This window comes from Bos javanicus, chromosome 29 (assembly GCF_032452875.1).
Source record: "Bos javanicus breed banteng chromosome 29, ARS-OSU_banteng_1.0, whole genome shotgun sequence".
Classification (NCBI taxonomy): domain Eukaryota; kingdom Metazoa; phylum Chordata; class Mammalia; order Artiodactyla; family Bovidae; genus Bos; species Bos javanicus.
The window spans coordinates 42,240,622-42,253,869 of record NC_083896.1 but is presented as its reverse complement, the minus strand read 5'-3'; the positions used below and the strand labels follow the sequence as shown (position 1 = coordinate 42,253,869).

The 13,248-nt window shown below is 50.8% G+C and overlaps 1 protein-coding gene across 1 annotated transcript; it reads right to left on the bottom strand.

Moving 5' to 3' along the window:
* Positions 1–776: 776 nt before the first annotated feature.
* LGALS12 (galectin 12) lies at positions 777–12,622 on the bottom strand. The gene is made up of 9 exons (XM_061406727.1): positions 12,166–12,622; positions 10,411–10,499; positions 10,102–10,315; positions 8,799–8,918; positions 7,839–7,877; positions 7,220–7,246; positions 6,526–6,614; positions 4,114–4,264; positions 777–3,543 (listed from the first exon to the last, which is right to left on the bottom strand). The coding sequence occupies exons 1-9, from the start codon at positions 12,232–12,234 to the stop codon at positions 3,397–3,399; spliced, it is 945 nt and encodes a 314-aa protein (XP_061262711.1). The 5' UTR covers positions 12,235–12,622; the 3' UTR covers positions 777–3,396.
* Between the last annotated feature and the right edge of the window lie 626 nt (positions 12,623–13,248).

Genomic DNA, 13,248 nt, shown 5'->3' with positions numbered 1-13,248 from the left:
TTTTAATTATTTATTTATTTTTCCTCTGGGTTATGTTGCCCTCTGTGTTTCCAAGGCTTGACAGAGACTTGGCAGTGAAGGTGTTTCCTGGTGTTTGGAAACTTCTCTCTTTTTAAGACTCCTTTCCCGGGATGGAGCTCCTTCCCTACCTCTTTTGTCTCTCTTTTTATCTTTTATATTTTTTCCTACCTCCTTTTGAAGAAAATGGGCTGCTTTTCTGGGTGCCTAATGTCCTCTGCCGGCATTCAGAAGTTGTTTTGTGGAATTTTCTCAGCATTCAAACGTTCTGTTGATGAATTTGTGGGGGAGAAAGTGGTCTCCCTGTCCTATTTCTCCACCATCTTAGGGCCACCCCAGAAAATATTTTAAAATGAACAAAAATGCAAACACAAAATATCAAAATTTGTGTGGTATAGGTAAAGTGCTGAGAAAAAATGTATTATCTTACATGCTTATAGTAGAAAAGAAGAAAAGTTTAAAATCAGTACTCTGAGCTTTCAATGGAAGAAATTAGGAAAAAAGAGCAAAATAAACCAAAGCAAGTAAAAAGAAGAAAATAAAAAAGATAAGGGCAGAAATCTATAAAGTTGGAAACAGAAAACAGTAGAGAAAATCAATTTTGATTTTCAGAAAATCAAATATTTTCTGAAAATACCAATTAAATTGGTAAAACTCTAGTGAGACTGACAAAGAAAAAAAGGGAAAAAGATTCAAATTACCAATATCAGAAATGAAAGAAGGGTTTTCACTGAAGACCCCACAGACATTGAAAAGATAAGAAAATCATATTATGCACTCTATGTATGTATTACATTTGATGACTAAGATTAAATGTAGATTGGTACAGCCACTATGGAGAACAGTATGAATATTCCTTAACAGATTAGGAATAAAATTACCATATGACCCAACAATCCCACTACTGGGCATATGCTCTGAGAAAACCACAATTCAAAAAGACACATGTACCCCAGTGTTCATTGCAGCACTATTTATAATGGCCAGGACATGAAAGCAACCTAGATATTCATTGATAGATGAATGGGTAAAGAAGATATGGTACATATGTACAATGGAATATTACTCAGCCATAAAAAGGAATGAATTTGAGTCAGTTGTAGTGAGGTGGATGAACCTAGAACCTGTTATACAGAGTAAAGTAGTCAGAAAGAGCAAAAAAAATATTGCATAGTCATGCATATATATAGAATCTAGATTAAATGGACCAATTTCTTGAAAAACACAAACTAACAAAACCAACCTAAGATAAAATAGATACACAGTCTATTTCTATGTCCTATTAAAGGAATTGAATTTTTAATTATAAAATCTTGCAAATGGAAATATCCAGGTCTAGATAGCTTCCCCAGCAAATTTCATGAACAGTTTAAAGAAACAGTCCCAGTTTTTACAAAATTCCAGAAAATAGAAAAGGGTACAGCACTTCTGAGAGAATACACAGATGGAAAATTAGCACATGAAAAGATGCTCAACATCTTTAGCTGCTAGGGAAATACAAATTAATGCCACAATGAGATACCTCTATACATCAAGAATGGCTAACATAAAAAATCCTGACAATAACAAGTATTGATGAGCATGCAGAACAACTGGAAATTTAATAGATTGCTTGTGGAAATGTGAAATTCCCAAAGCTACTCTGAAATAACTCTGGAAAATAGTTTGATAGTTTCTTATAAAATTAAACATGCATTTACCACATAATCTATCAAGCCCACTGGTAAGTATTAAACCAAGAGAAATGAAAAGTTACATTCATACAAAGACTTGTATACAAATGTTTTTAGCAGCTCTATTAATAATTGTCAAAAACTGAAAGCCACTCAAATGTTCTTCACTGGGTCAACAGATATATTGCAGTACAATAGAATCATACTGAGTGTTAATAATAAATAGAAATGGCTCAGTGTCACCACACAGCAACTTAGATCAGTACCCAAAGGTACTGCTGATTGAAACAAACCAGTTTCAAAGGTTCACATCCTACCGGATTCCATTTATAGGACATTCTTAAAATGCAAAATACAGTAATGGAGAGCAGATCAGTGAGTTGCTGGGGGTTAAGGGAGGGGGTGGAGAAGGTATGATTACACAGAAGCAACACCAAGGAATTTTTTGGAATGATGGAGTTATATATCCTGATTGTATTGGTGGTCATCATGCAAATCTAGAATTTTACCCATCTTGGAAAGTCAATGTTACATGTTAATTAAAAAATAAAAAGTATGGATAACCACTGCTGCTGCAGCTGCTAAATCGCTTCAGTCGTGTCTGACGCTGTGCGACCCCATAGACGGCAGCCCACCAGGCTCCCCCGTCCCTGGGATTCTCCAGGCAAGAACACTGGAGTGGGTTGCCATTTCCTTCTCCAATGCATGAAGTGAAAAGTGAAAAGTGAAAGTGAAGTCGCTCAGTCGTGTCTGACTCTTAGTGACCCCATGGACTGCAGCCTACCAGGCTTCTTCGTCCATGGGATTTTCCGGGCAAGAGTACTGGAGTGGGGTGCCATTGCCATAAAATGGAATTCATAACTTCCAAATTAGCTTAAGAAAAAAAATGGGAGGGTGATAAAGGAGACTTCATCAATCCAATAGTAAGTATGAAAGCTGAAAATATAAGGACAAAATAGCAACAGTAAGTAGAAAACACAAAATAAGATCATACAAATAATACCAAATATCCCAGGAATCACAGTTGTGGACCTGTGACCAGGCACATGGTCATCTCACAGAGAACATTTCCAGCCTCCCTTGTAGACAGTGTGGTCATGTGACTGAGTATTTGCTGATGAGATGTGAGTGCAAATAGCGTGTGCCAATCCCAGGCCTGGGCTTACGACATCAGGTGGGCCTTGTCCGTATTCTCTATTTGCCTTCTCGGTGGTTGAAACCTAGATACAGTGGTGACCATGCTTCAGCCATGCAGGTGATGCTGACTCTCTGGGGTTGGTGGGATGAGCCAGAAGGTCCACAGGGAGCAGAGTTACCCACTGACCTGAACCATTTTCTGTTTGTGTGAGAAGGAAATAAACATCTCAATTTTCAAAGCTGCTGTATTTTGGGGTACCTTCATTAGTACCTTTGCTAGGCTTTATTTGGAGTGTCTACCTCCTTTTAGAGGCCCTTGAAAGATGGCAGAGCCAAATCCCAGGCTCTCAGAAGAGGGAGCTGCAGAGTTTCTGGAGCCTTCACATTCTCGTGCCCACCTTCTGCTGTGGGGCCCAAAGCATCTGCAGACTCAGGCTCCTGGTTCCGGAGGTGAGCCAGGCCTGACATCGTGGGGACATTTTTAACAAGGGGAGGAGAGTGGGATCAGCTGGTGGGGCCCTTGGTATAGGCAGGTCCTCTTCTCTGGCTGGGCCCTCTGGCTCCCTCCTCAGTAGTGGACACAGTAGAGCTGGACGCTACCACTGATTCGCAGCTCCCGTAGCTGCTCCAGCACTTGCTGGCCCAGGCTGGTGGCCCCCACGCCCTGCCCGTTGAGCGCCAGCTTCAGGCCTCCCTCTTGGCACAGGAGCAGCACCTGGTACAGAAGGGCATGGGCTGCTGCAGGCTTCCCTTGCCTGCAGCAAGACCCTCCCTTGCCTGCCTGATGCCCCACCCAGTGGCTTCTCCTTCCATCAAAGGACACAAGGAATAAACCCATTGGGCACCCAGTGGTGAAAAAGACGGGATGATGGAGGGGCCCAGGTTGTCGTCAGCCCTTCCACAAGGATCTGCCCAGGACTTGGCCTCCATTTCACCACCTGTAACAGGGGTTGCTTCCCCTGGAGAAGTGGTCTCAACCTCAGCTGCACATTGGAGTCATTCAGACCATATCAGATCAGATCAGATCAGTCGCTCAGTCGTGTCCGACTCTTTGCGACCCCATGAATCGCAGCAGGGCTTTTTAATAATGCTGAGGCCAGGGCCCACTTTGATTAATTAAATTGGTGTTTCAGGGTGTGAGATCAGCCCCACTGATCTCCTCTCTTCTAGTGGCACTGGCTCCACAAACTGCGCGCCCACTCCTGGACGTACCCCAACTCCCCTGGATGGGAGTGTAGCTCTGTGCTCCATGCCAGAGGGACCAGGGATCTGGATTCTGACCCACCTCAAAGAATCGCTGGGGGTAGAAGAGGAAGGGGGCCAAGATCAGCTTCTTCCGGCCCCAGCGGGAGACCCAGGCCAGAGTTCTGTCTGCAAAGGACGCCCTGAGCGTCACTGGAACGTGGGCGGCCTCGTCTCGCAGACTGAGCGTGAAACTGTAGGAATGGGTGGGAGAAGGTGCTTGTGGGCTTGCTAAATAAACACCAGGTGCTGTGCTAAGCGGAGAAGGCAATGGCACCCCACTCCAGTACTCTTGCCTGGACAACCCCATGGACGGATGAGCCTGGTAGGCTGCAGTCCACGGGGTCACTGAGAGTCGGAAACGACTGAGCGACTTCACTTTCACTTTTCACTTTCATGCATTGGAGAAGGAAATGGCAACCCACTCCAGTGTTCTTGCCTGGAGAATCCCAGGGATGGGGGAGCCTAGTGGGCTGCCGTCTATGGGGTTGCACAGAGTCGGACACGACTGAAGCGACTTAGCAGCAGCAGCAGCTGTTCTAAGCCTTGAGGTGGCCCAGGGCTGACCTAACCTATAGAAATGTTCTGGCTGATCCCCAGTATTGTTCAACTTTAAAGTATTACCATTTTCAAAAACTGAGAAAGTTTTCGAAAATTTTGGCTTCTTTTTTAAAAAGAAATTCAGAAGATCTGGCATCAGAAGATCTATAGAAATATTCTTTCCACTTCACCACATTCCCAACCTGGTGCCTCACTGTTTATGTGACCTGCCTGGCCTCTGAGGACACGTGAATTCATGGCTCTTGAGAGAGAGCAGTAAAATGATCTGTGTGTCAACTGCTAATAACCATGTGACTCTGAGCTAAGATCTGGCTTCCTGTCTCCAAGTTTGGGAAGGAGTGGGGGTTCTTTCGTCCACTGGAAACTTTTTCATCTTCCCTGTTCAGGTGGGGTTATCTTTCTCCTTTTTTTCCACTGGGGGAACTCAGGGCTCAGAGGGTTGGAGTGGCTTGCCCAAGACCACAGTTTATAAAAGGCAAAACCAGGAATCCAACCCAGTAGTGCCTGGTTTTTGAGGCCCATGCAGCCGAGGCCTGTGCTGCAAGCCTGCCTAGAATTCACAGACCTGGTCAAGCGCATGCAGGGCAAGGGTTTAATCAGGTCAGTGACTTAAAAAAGAACAAAACAGAAGGGGATAGACCGGGGAAAATACATGGCATTTTCCTTAGTCCCCTGCTCCTCCACCACATTTGTGGACCGCTTGCTATATGCCTGGCATAATCCCTAAAGCTGGCACTATTTTTACCCCCTTTTACAGACAAGGAAACTAAGGCACAGAAAGGAAAGGTCACTGCTGTGAAGCTGCTCAGATTTGAAGTGTCCTCAACAGAAGTCAAGGGTTTCCCAGGTGGCACCAGTGGTAAAGAACCCACCTGCCAATGCAGGAGACATAAGAGATATGGGTTTGATCCCTGGGTCGGGAAGATCCCCTGGAGAAAGAAATGATGACCCACTCCAGTATTATTGCCTGGAGAATTCCATGGACAGAGAAGCCTGGCGGGCTACAGTCCTGTAGGGTCGCACAGAATCGGACACAACTGAAGCGACTTAGCACGCACCCATGCAACAGAAGTCAAACCCAGGTAATCGGGTCCAGGAACGTCATGAGATCCAGTGCAGTTCCAGAAAGAAGGAAAGAAGGAGAGAAGGAAGGATGATGAGGAAGAAGGAAAGAAAAGAAGGATAAAGAAAGAAAGAAAAGAAAGATACTTGTCTTAACTGGAGCCTGCAGGTTTGAGGAATAAAGTAGTAGCGCCCCCTGTGGGAGAACTCAGGCAGTATCCTCTTGACTAGAGTTCCTCCAAGTTCCCACCTCCCTGCGCCGGGCCTCCTTTTTGGGGTCTCCTGGCGGTGTTTCCTAAACCAGGGCACTGTGGGAGATCAGTTCCTCTCATCTGTTTGCGATTTTTCAAGTTGTACACTTTTATTCTCTAGTTTTTTTTTTTTTTTTGGCTGAGAGGCATGAGGGAATCTTAGTTTCCTGACCAGACGGCAAACCTATGGCCCCTCACTGGAAGTGCAGAGTCCTAACCACTGGGCTGCCATGGAAGTCCCAGCCTGTGTCTTTAAAGGACCTTTCCTGAGGCTGCAGCTGGGACCTGCGGTGAGAGGCTGGCTGGCCTGACCACACGTCCAGGCAGGGAAGACACTCCTGGAATTGGAGCTGCTGGTGCCACAAAGCCACCTGAGCCCTGGAACCAACCCCAGGTCAGACTTTAACAGGCTCTGTGACCTTGGGCAACTTACTTCTGCTCTCTGCTCCTCTGTCTCCTCACCTGGAAGGTGGGGGCTAAACAGTAGTGCTGGAGATTGAAGAGGTGATGCTTCTAAAGCTTGTGCCTGGCACAGAGATGCGTCCTGTCCCCCACCCCTACCCCCAACTCTGCATACTTACTCCTTTGGCTCCGGTAAGACCAGTCCTCGCACTATGATGACCTGTCCAGGCCAGAGACCCCGGGGAAGGGCATGGAAGCAGGGCACCTCCTGAAGGAACACAGGAGATGACTGAGAGGTGGGGGTGAGGCGGATCTCACAGAGGGGGTTGGGGAGGGCTACTGCCCGGAGGAGCTGCTTCCTGGACTGTCCTTAGGGGCCAGGGAGCCCTGAGGCAGGTAAATCTCTGCCTCTGCTCTGCAGCCAGGAGGAAACAGCTCTGCTTAGTTATTATACACCTACTGCAGGCCGGCCTCCTGTACTCTGCTCTCCCTGGCCTCCCCTTCTTTTCGCCTGCCCCCCGTGCTGTGAGCCCCTAATGCTGTGCTCCAAATGGTAATGGCTCATTCCTTGGTCTGCCTCCCCACCAGCCTGTATGCAGCTGGAGAGGTGGAACTGATATGTACCTCCACCCTACAGCCTGGTGCTTGGCCTAGCAGGGATGACTATCAGAAAATTGTGTGCAGAATAAATGGAGAATAGGTAAAATGAAGCTGGAGCTTCAGCCTGAAGTTGCCCGTTCACCCACAACTTGCAATTCAAGGGCAAATCCTGGTGCTGGGGGCCATTTCCCACCAGGTGGGGCGCCCTCCCAGCCCTGATAGAGCAGGTGAGGGACTGTCCCTCCACCAGACGCAAGAGCAGAGGTCACTCACCAGCCCCGGGCTCCTCAGCAGGAAGGGCTGTCAAAGAAAGAAAGAGGGGACATGGAGGCCACGTGGTGCTCGCTTAACGAAAGGGATCCTTAAAAGTTGGGGATACTGGGGGTTTACTTCTCTCAGAGATAATACGGGAAAATGATTGGCCCTCCAGTGGGGCCCTCTTGAATTCAGGTGGACACCGGCTCCGGAATAATGAGGAAGAACTGGATGCAGGGTCTGTCATTCACTCACTGTGTGACTCTGGGCAAGTCCCTGGGTCTCATCTCCCTTCTGCCCTGCAAGCCAACCTGCTACCTTGCAGGGTTGCTGAAGCTCCATCTGAGATGGATCTGGTAGAAAGGCTGGGCCCTGCCCACTCCAGGAAGTCAGCCCACCCCATCTGTCCTCCCTAGCTGGCCCTGGCACCAGGGAGAGGCAAATCCAGGCTCCCATGGACTGAGGCAGGGCCAGCTGTAACCATGGTGACTGCACAGTGAGGGAGGGGGCAGCTGGGCCTTGTGCAATGTGAGCATCAGTCCAGCGAGTGGCAGGTCCCACTGGGGTCAGAGGGAGGGGAACCGGCTCAGCTGGGACGGCTGGGACAGCGAAGGCTAACCCAGCTCCCAAGACTCACGTGTCCAACCGGATACTCGCTGCCACCCTCCACAAATGGCTGTTGGGAGAGAGAAAAAGCAACAGGCAGGATTCAGGACCACTGCAAGTCTAGAGTTTTGATTTGCCTCCTGCCTGCCCTGCTGTGCCTGGGAAGGAGGGCAGAGGCCAGCTGTGGCCTTGGTAGCTCCTCCTCTCCCCAGAGGCCTTGTCAGGGCTTCTCAAACCTGGCATTTGATCATGCTGATTCCTGGGCCCTACCTCTGACTTACTAAATCAGAATCTCTGGTGGTGGGTTCCAGAAATCTGCACTTTTAAATTAGCTCCTCAGCTGGGAATGATACAGCCAGTGCTATGTTTGGGTCCACAGCTCCAAGACTCCAAGTCATTTGCTTTCTGGCCACTGCTCCACATTGACCAGACTCCACACCCAGGATAGCTCAGCTGGCAGCTCAGTTGGTAAAGAATCTGCCTGCAATGCAAGGGACCCTGGTTTGATTCCTGGGTCAGGAAGATCCCCTGGAGAATGGATAGGCTCTCCATTCCAGTATTCATGGGTTTCCCTGGTGGCTCAGATGGTAAAGAACCTGCCTGCAATGTGCAAGACCTGGGTTTGATTCCTGGGTTGGGAAGATCCCTTGATAAAGGAACAGTTTCCCACTCCAGTTTTCTTGCCTGGAGAATTCCATGGGCCGAACAGCCTGGCAGACTACAGTCCATGGGGTCACAAACAGTCAGACACAACTGAGCGACTTTCACTTTCACGTCCAGGATAGACTTCTGCCCCAGGCTCTTGGGCTCCTCTTCTGTGGTCAGCTCCTCCCTCACCCCTGCCATGTCCAACACCTGGATGGATGCCCTCCACCTTGGCTATAATTGGTGTCAGGACTTGTCTGGGATGGAAGGGGGTCCCAGGCTTGTCCAGGCATCAGGGGAAGTCAGAGACTGCTGCCACCCAGGCCTTGGCCCCAGAGGAACTTACGTTGATGTTCAGGAATCCAACGGCTGTCACCGAGATGTCGCCAAATATGCCCAGGGTGTCTACCCGAGACAGCGGGAGCCGGTAGCAGTAGTGGAGGAAGTGCTGTCCATTTACACTCACCTGGAGAGACAGACGAGGCTGAGACCACACTGACGTGCCAGACATCCATTGAGTCTCTTACTGGAATTTTCCTCTTTTAACTTCACACCAACTCTAGGAGGCAAGTATGTTTTAAAGACAGGCTTGGGGCTGGTGCACTGGGACGACCCAGAGGGATGGTACAGGGAGGAAGGAGGGAGGAGGGTTCAGGATGGGGAACATGTGTATACCTGTGGCGGATTCATGTTGATATATGGCAAAACCAATACAATATTGTAAAGTTAAAAAATAAAATAAAAAAATAATAAAGACAGGTGCCCAAGGCTTGGGGGAACTTAAGTAGCCTCCCCAAAGTTGTGGAACTGGCAGGCAGAGCACCTTCAATGCCCCGCCTGGCCCCTGACACACCACATTGCCCCACTTTAGTCTTTCAGCTGACCTTCCAGCAGCCGCAGCAGCCCTCCGCCTGCCCCATCCACAGGTGAGGGGCCTCAGGGGCTCTGGGACCCCTGTCCCTCCCTGCAGTGCTGGCTGGCACCAGCTCCCTCTGCCCTGGAGAAGTCTGAAGATCCTTCTGGCAGGAGTTCGCATCAGCAGTGAAAGCCTTGAGGCCAGGTTTCTCTCTCCCTTCCGTCCCCACTCTTCTGTATGATGGGGAGAATGACAGTTCCTTCCTCATGGGTTGTTGTGAGGAGTCAGTGAGCTGAGAACAGCACCCGCCCGGCATCTGCAGCGCTCTCTAGACGCCCCCTGTGACAGCAGCAGCACCATGGCGTCTGCTGAATACCACCATGTGTACCGGGCCAGGTGAGCCCAGGGCAGCTTGGAACCAGGCATGGCAGCTCATTGGTTCTCTGAGTACTGGACTCTGTGCTCCATCCTTCCAAATACCCCTTAACACAGTGACAAGGAGAGCAGCTGAAGGAAAGGGAAGCAGAAGGACACAAGTTCTAGACCCCATGATGTCCCCTCCTGTGCGTGCTAAGTCGCTTCATTCGTGTCTGACTCTTTGCGACCCTATGGACTGTAGCCCTCCAGGCTCCCCTGTCTATGGAATTCTCCAGGCAAGAATACTGGAGTGGGTCGCCATGTCCTCCAGGGGATCTTCCCGACCCAGGGATCGTCTCTTGCATCTCCTGCATTGGCAGACAGGTTCTTTACCACGAACACCACCTGGGAAGCCCTGGTGTCCCCTCCCGCTCACCTTCATCTCCTCATTTCCAAAAAGAAAGAGGATGAGGAAGCTGGCCCCTCTCTGCAGGGCCACGTGGGGCCACCGGGCCTCAACTTGCCAGCGCCCACGGTACAGGGAGTTGCAGATGACGTGGGGTTTGGTGGTGTGGAAGCGAGGGTTGAAGTGGATGGCGATATCTGGCCGGGGGTGCAGGCTGCAGCCGCACTGGAAGTCCACCTGGAACCTGGGGGGAGGTGAGGCTCTCAAAGGGCACCTCTGGTCAGAGACTCCCAGAGACCCTGAAGGCAGAGAAGAAGCCCCATGGAGCACTCCCCTTACCTGTGTGCATTTAGAGGGACCGCTCCCTGGAGCATGACCATCTTGCCTGCTCGCAGGCCACCAAAAATTGTTGTGACAAAAGGAATCACCTGAACAAAGAAGAAACTCATCCATACCAGGTTGGAGAAAGGGCCTAGGGACCCCTGTGTTGGGGGTGGGATGAGGAGGGAAGAGGAACAAGATAACTGTCCCACCCCAAACAGAAAATGTCTTGATGGGGAAAAATAAGTTTTCTCTGAAATGTTCTCTTTCGCCTACTCTCCTTTCTTCACAACACCCAGGCCACACAGCACAGGGGAAGCCAGATCCAGCCCCATTGCCCCCTTGGAGCACCAGCCCAGCCCCTCTCTCAGCTCCTAGGGCACAGTAGTGACCCCACTGAGGTTTACAGTCCCCTGGCTGCCACCCTGGCCTCCAATGGGTGTCCTTCAGGGCTCCATTTCAGTGAGTGTCCAGGCTCCCCGAGGACTGTTTATAGGCCAGAGCCTGGGAACCGGGAGGCAGAGGGATGGACAAGTTGGGATCTGAGCACAGATCCTGGCTTGGATGCCTGATAATGACTCAGTCTGCCTGCTCAGCTCACCTTTCCCCCTGGTATTCCTAAAAGACGACGCATACTCTTACCGCTTCTGGCCCTTTCTGGGACTGTTTCCTCAGCGCCCCCTCCACCTTGTGAAATCTGACTTGACTTCCCAGGCTCTGATTGCTTCTCCAAGCGTCATCCATTTTGGTGCCTGAATTATCCCTTCCCTCACTGTGCTCTCTGCTGCCGTGGCTAGTTTGGCCCTTGGCCGACTGGCTTAGACGGAGCCCTCTGGCTGGGAGGCACAAGCCCCTCAAAGCCAAAGTCCTGTCTTTAGCTTCTACAGGCTCAGGGCCTGGCCTGGCACAGAGTGGGCTCTAAAGAGGTGTCTGCAGAATAAACGTGAACTTGCCCAGGTACACACTGGGCAGTGTCACCAGATGGGCCCTTACCCAGTGTTCTCCAACTCCCGGCAGCTTTCAGAAGCCCAAACTGCCAAGAAGAGCTGAGACCCGACAGCTCTGCACTCCAGGTGGGAGCTTGCAGCTTGCAAAGCAAGGGGCCCCTCTCACCTGGGGAGGATCAGGAGGCCCCAGCTATCAGAGCACCCACAGCTTAGCTGGGCTCAGCATGTCAGTCCCTCCCACTTCCCAAGCTCTGGGCCTGGCCTGTAATTAACTGAGCTGAAGCTGTTCTCCTGAGAGGAGAGGACCAAGTAAAGAGAAAGTGATAATTAGTGCTCATTAGTGGGAGGGTGGGTCTCCTGGGAGTTTGATCTTCTGTAATGCACTGTCAGGCTTCAGGAAATCTGCAGGGCACTGGGCCAAAGGAGGAGTCCAGGAAACCCCAACCCTGTGTCTGACTGGGAGGTTCTGACCCGACTCGCAGGCTGGAGATGAGACTGTTCTTCCTCAGTGATCAGGGTCCCCCAGCGATACTACGCACTCCCCGCCCAGGCCCTCTTAGCCACCCACTGTGGAATAGGAGACAGCACTGTCTTCAGGCTCTACTGTTTTTAAAATGCAATCACCCCATGAGCTCATTGACGAGTGGGAATGAGCTGTCAGTCACTCTAAGCTCAGGAGGGCCTTCCAAGAGCCATGGGCAGGGGCTGGGGAAGCAGGGTCCATGACTCAAGGCCTCTTCAGCCCCCTGCCAACCTGGGAGACCGGGCCCAGCTGGAAGGGGGAGCCCTGAGACCCAGGAGGTTCCAGACCTGAGCGGCTGCTCACCGGCTGGAAGACTGGCGGCTGCAGGATGAAAGTGTCAGGAAGCGGGTCCAGTTTCTCTCCAGGTGCCATGGGGGTGGCGTGGGGTGCCTGGGGCAGCTCTCCCAGCTGTCAGTCTCACCTGCACCAGGCAGGGTCCGCTGTCTACCCCCAGTGCCCCACACCAGCTCCAGCCCCACCGGCTGGACTGGGTGTCAGCAGAAGTCCAGGTCGAGGGGTGCGAAGCTTGCAGTAACTAATCCTCAGGGTCTGAAGCACGCAGCCTGTTGCAGAGGGAAGCCAGAAGCTGGCTCCTTTGAGGCCAGCAGGGGGTTGTGGTTTCCGGGGCGGCAGCCGGAGCCCTCCAGGGGTCAGAGGCAGAGTTGGTGGTACATGTGGGCAGGTCCCAGGAGAAGCCCCGCCCCCAACTTCCTGGACACCAATGGGGGGCTTCCCTTTCCCTCCCCCAACAAAAGGTTTCCACCTCTCCCTCCTTTTCTGCCGCTTTCCCCACTCTTCTCCTTTTGGCAAGTTTTATAGTCCTTTGAGGCTCCATTTCACAATGGCTGGAAATGCCAGGGCCCAGCTGGGTCACAAGTATGTGGGATGGGGAGAGGTAAGAACAGGCAGGGTGAGAGGAGACCCTCTTTGGCTCGGAAAAGGCAGGTGAGCAGAGGGGAGCACATAACTACACCAAAGGAGACCTGGGTTCTTGCTCAGCCTCTGCTATAACGTGCTGTTTCCCAGGACAAGTCACTTACCCTCGCTGGGGCTCCTTTTGATCATTTACATATAGAAAAGGTGATCACAGTAGCGTGTCTCCTGTCTTGAAGGGAGGTCTGTATCTGGGAGTGGGTCTAGATTTCTGTGTTTTTTTTTTTTTAAGCTACCCTATTCTCCTTTGGTGGAGAAGGAAATAGCAACCCACTCCAGTATTTTTGCCTGGAGAATCCCATGGACAGAGGAGCCTGGTGGGCTACAGTCCACCGGGTCGCGAAGTCAAACACGACTTAGCAACTGAACAACAACAGCAAATGATCCTTGGGACTGAAACCATTCCAGTTCTGGTTCAAATTCCAATAAGCCCTTTCCTTTAAAAAGCAGCAC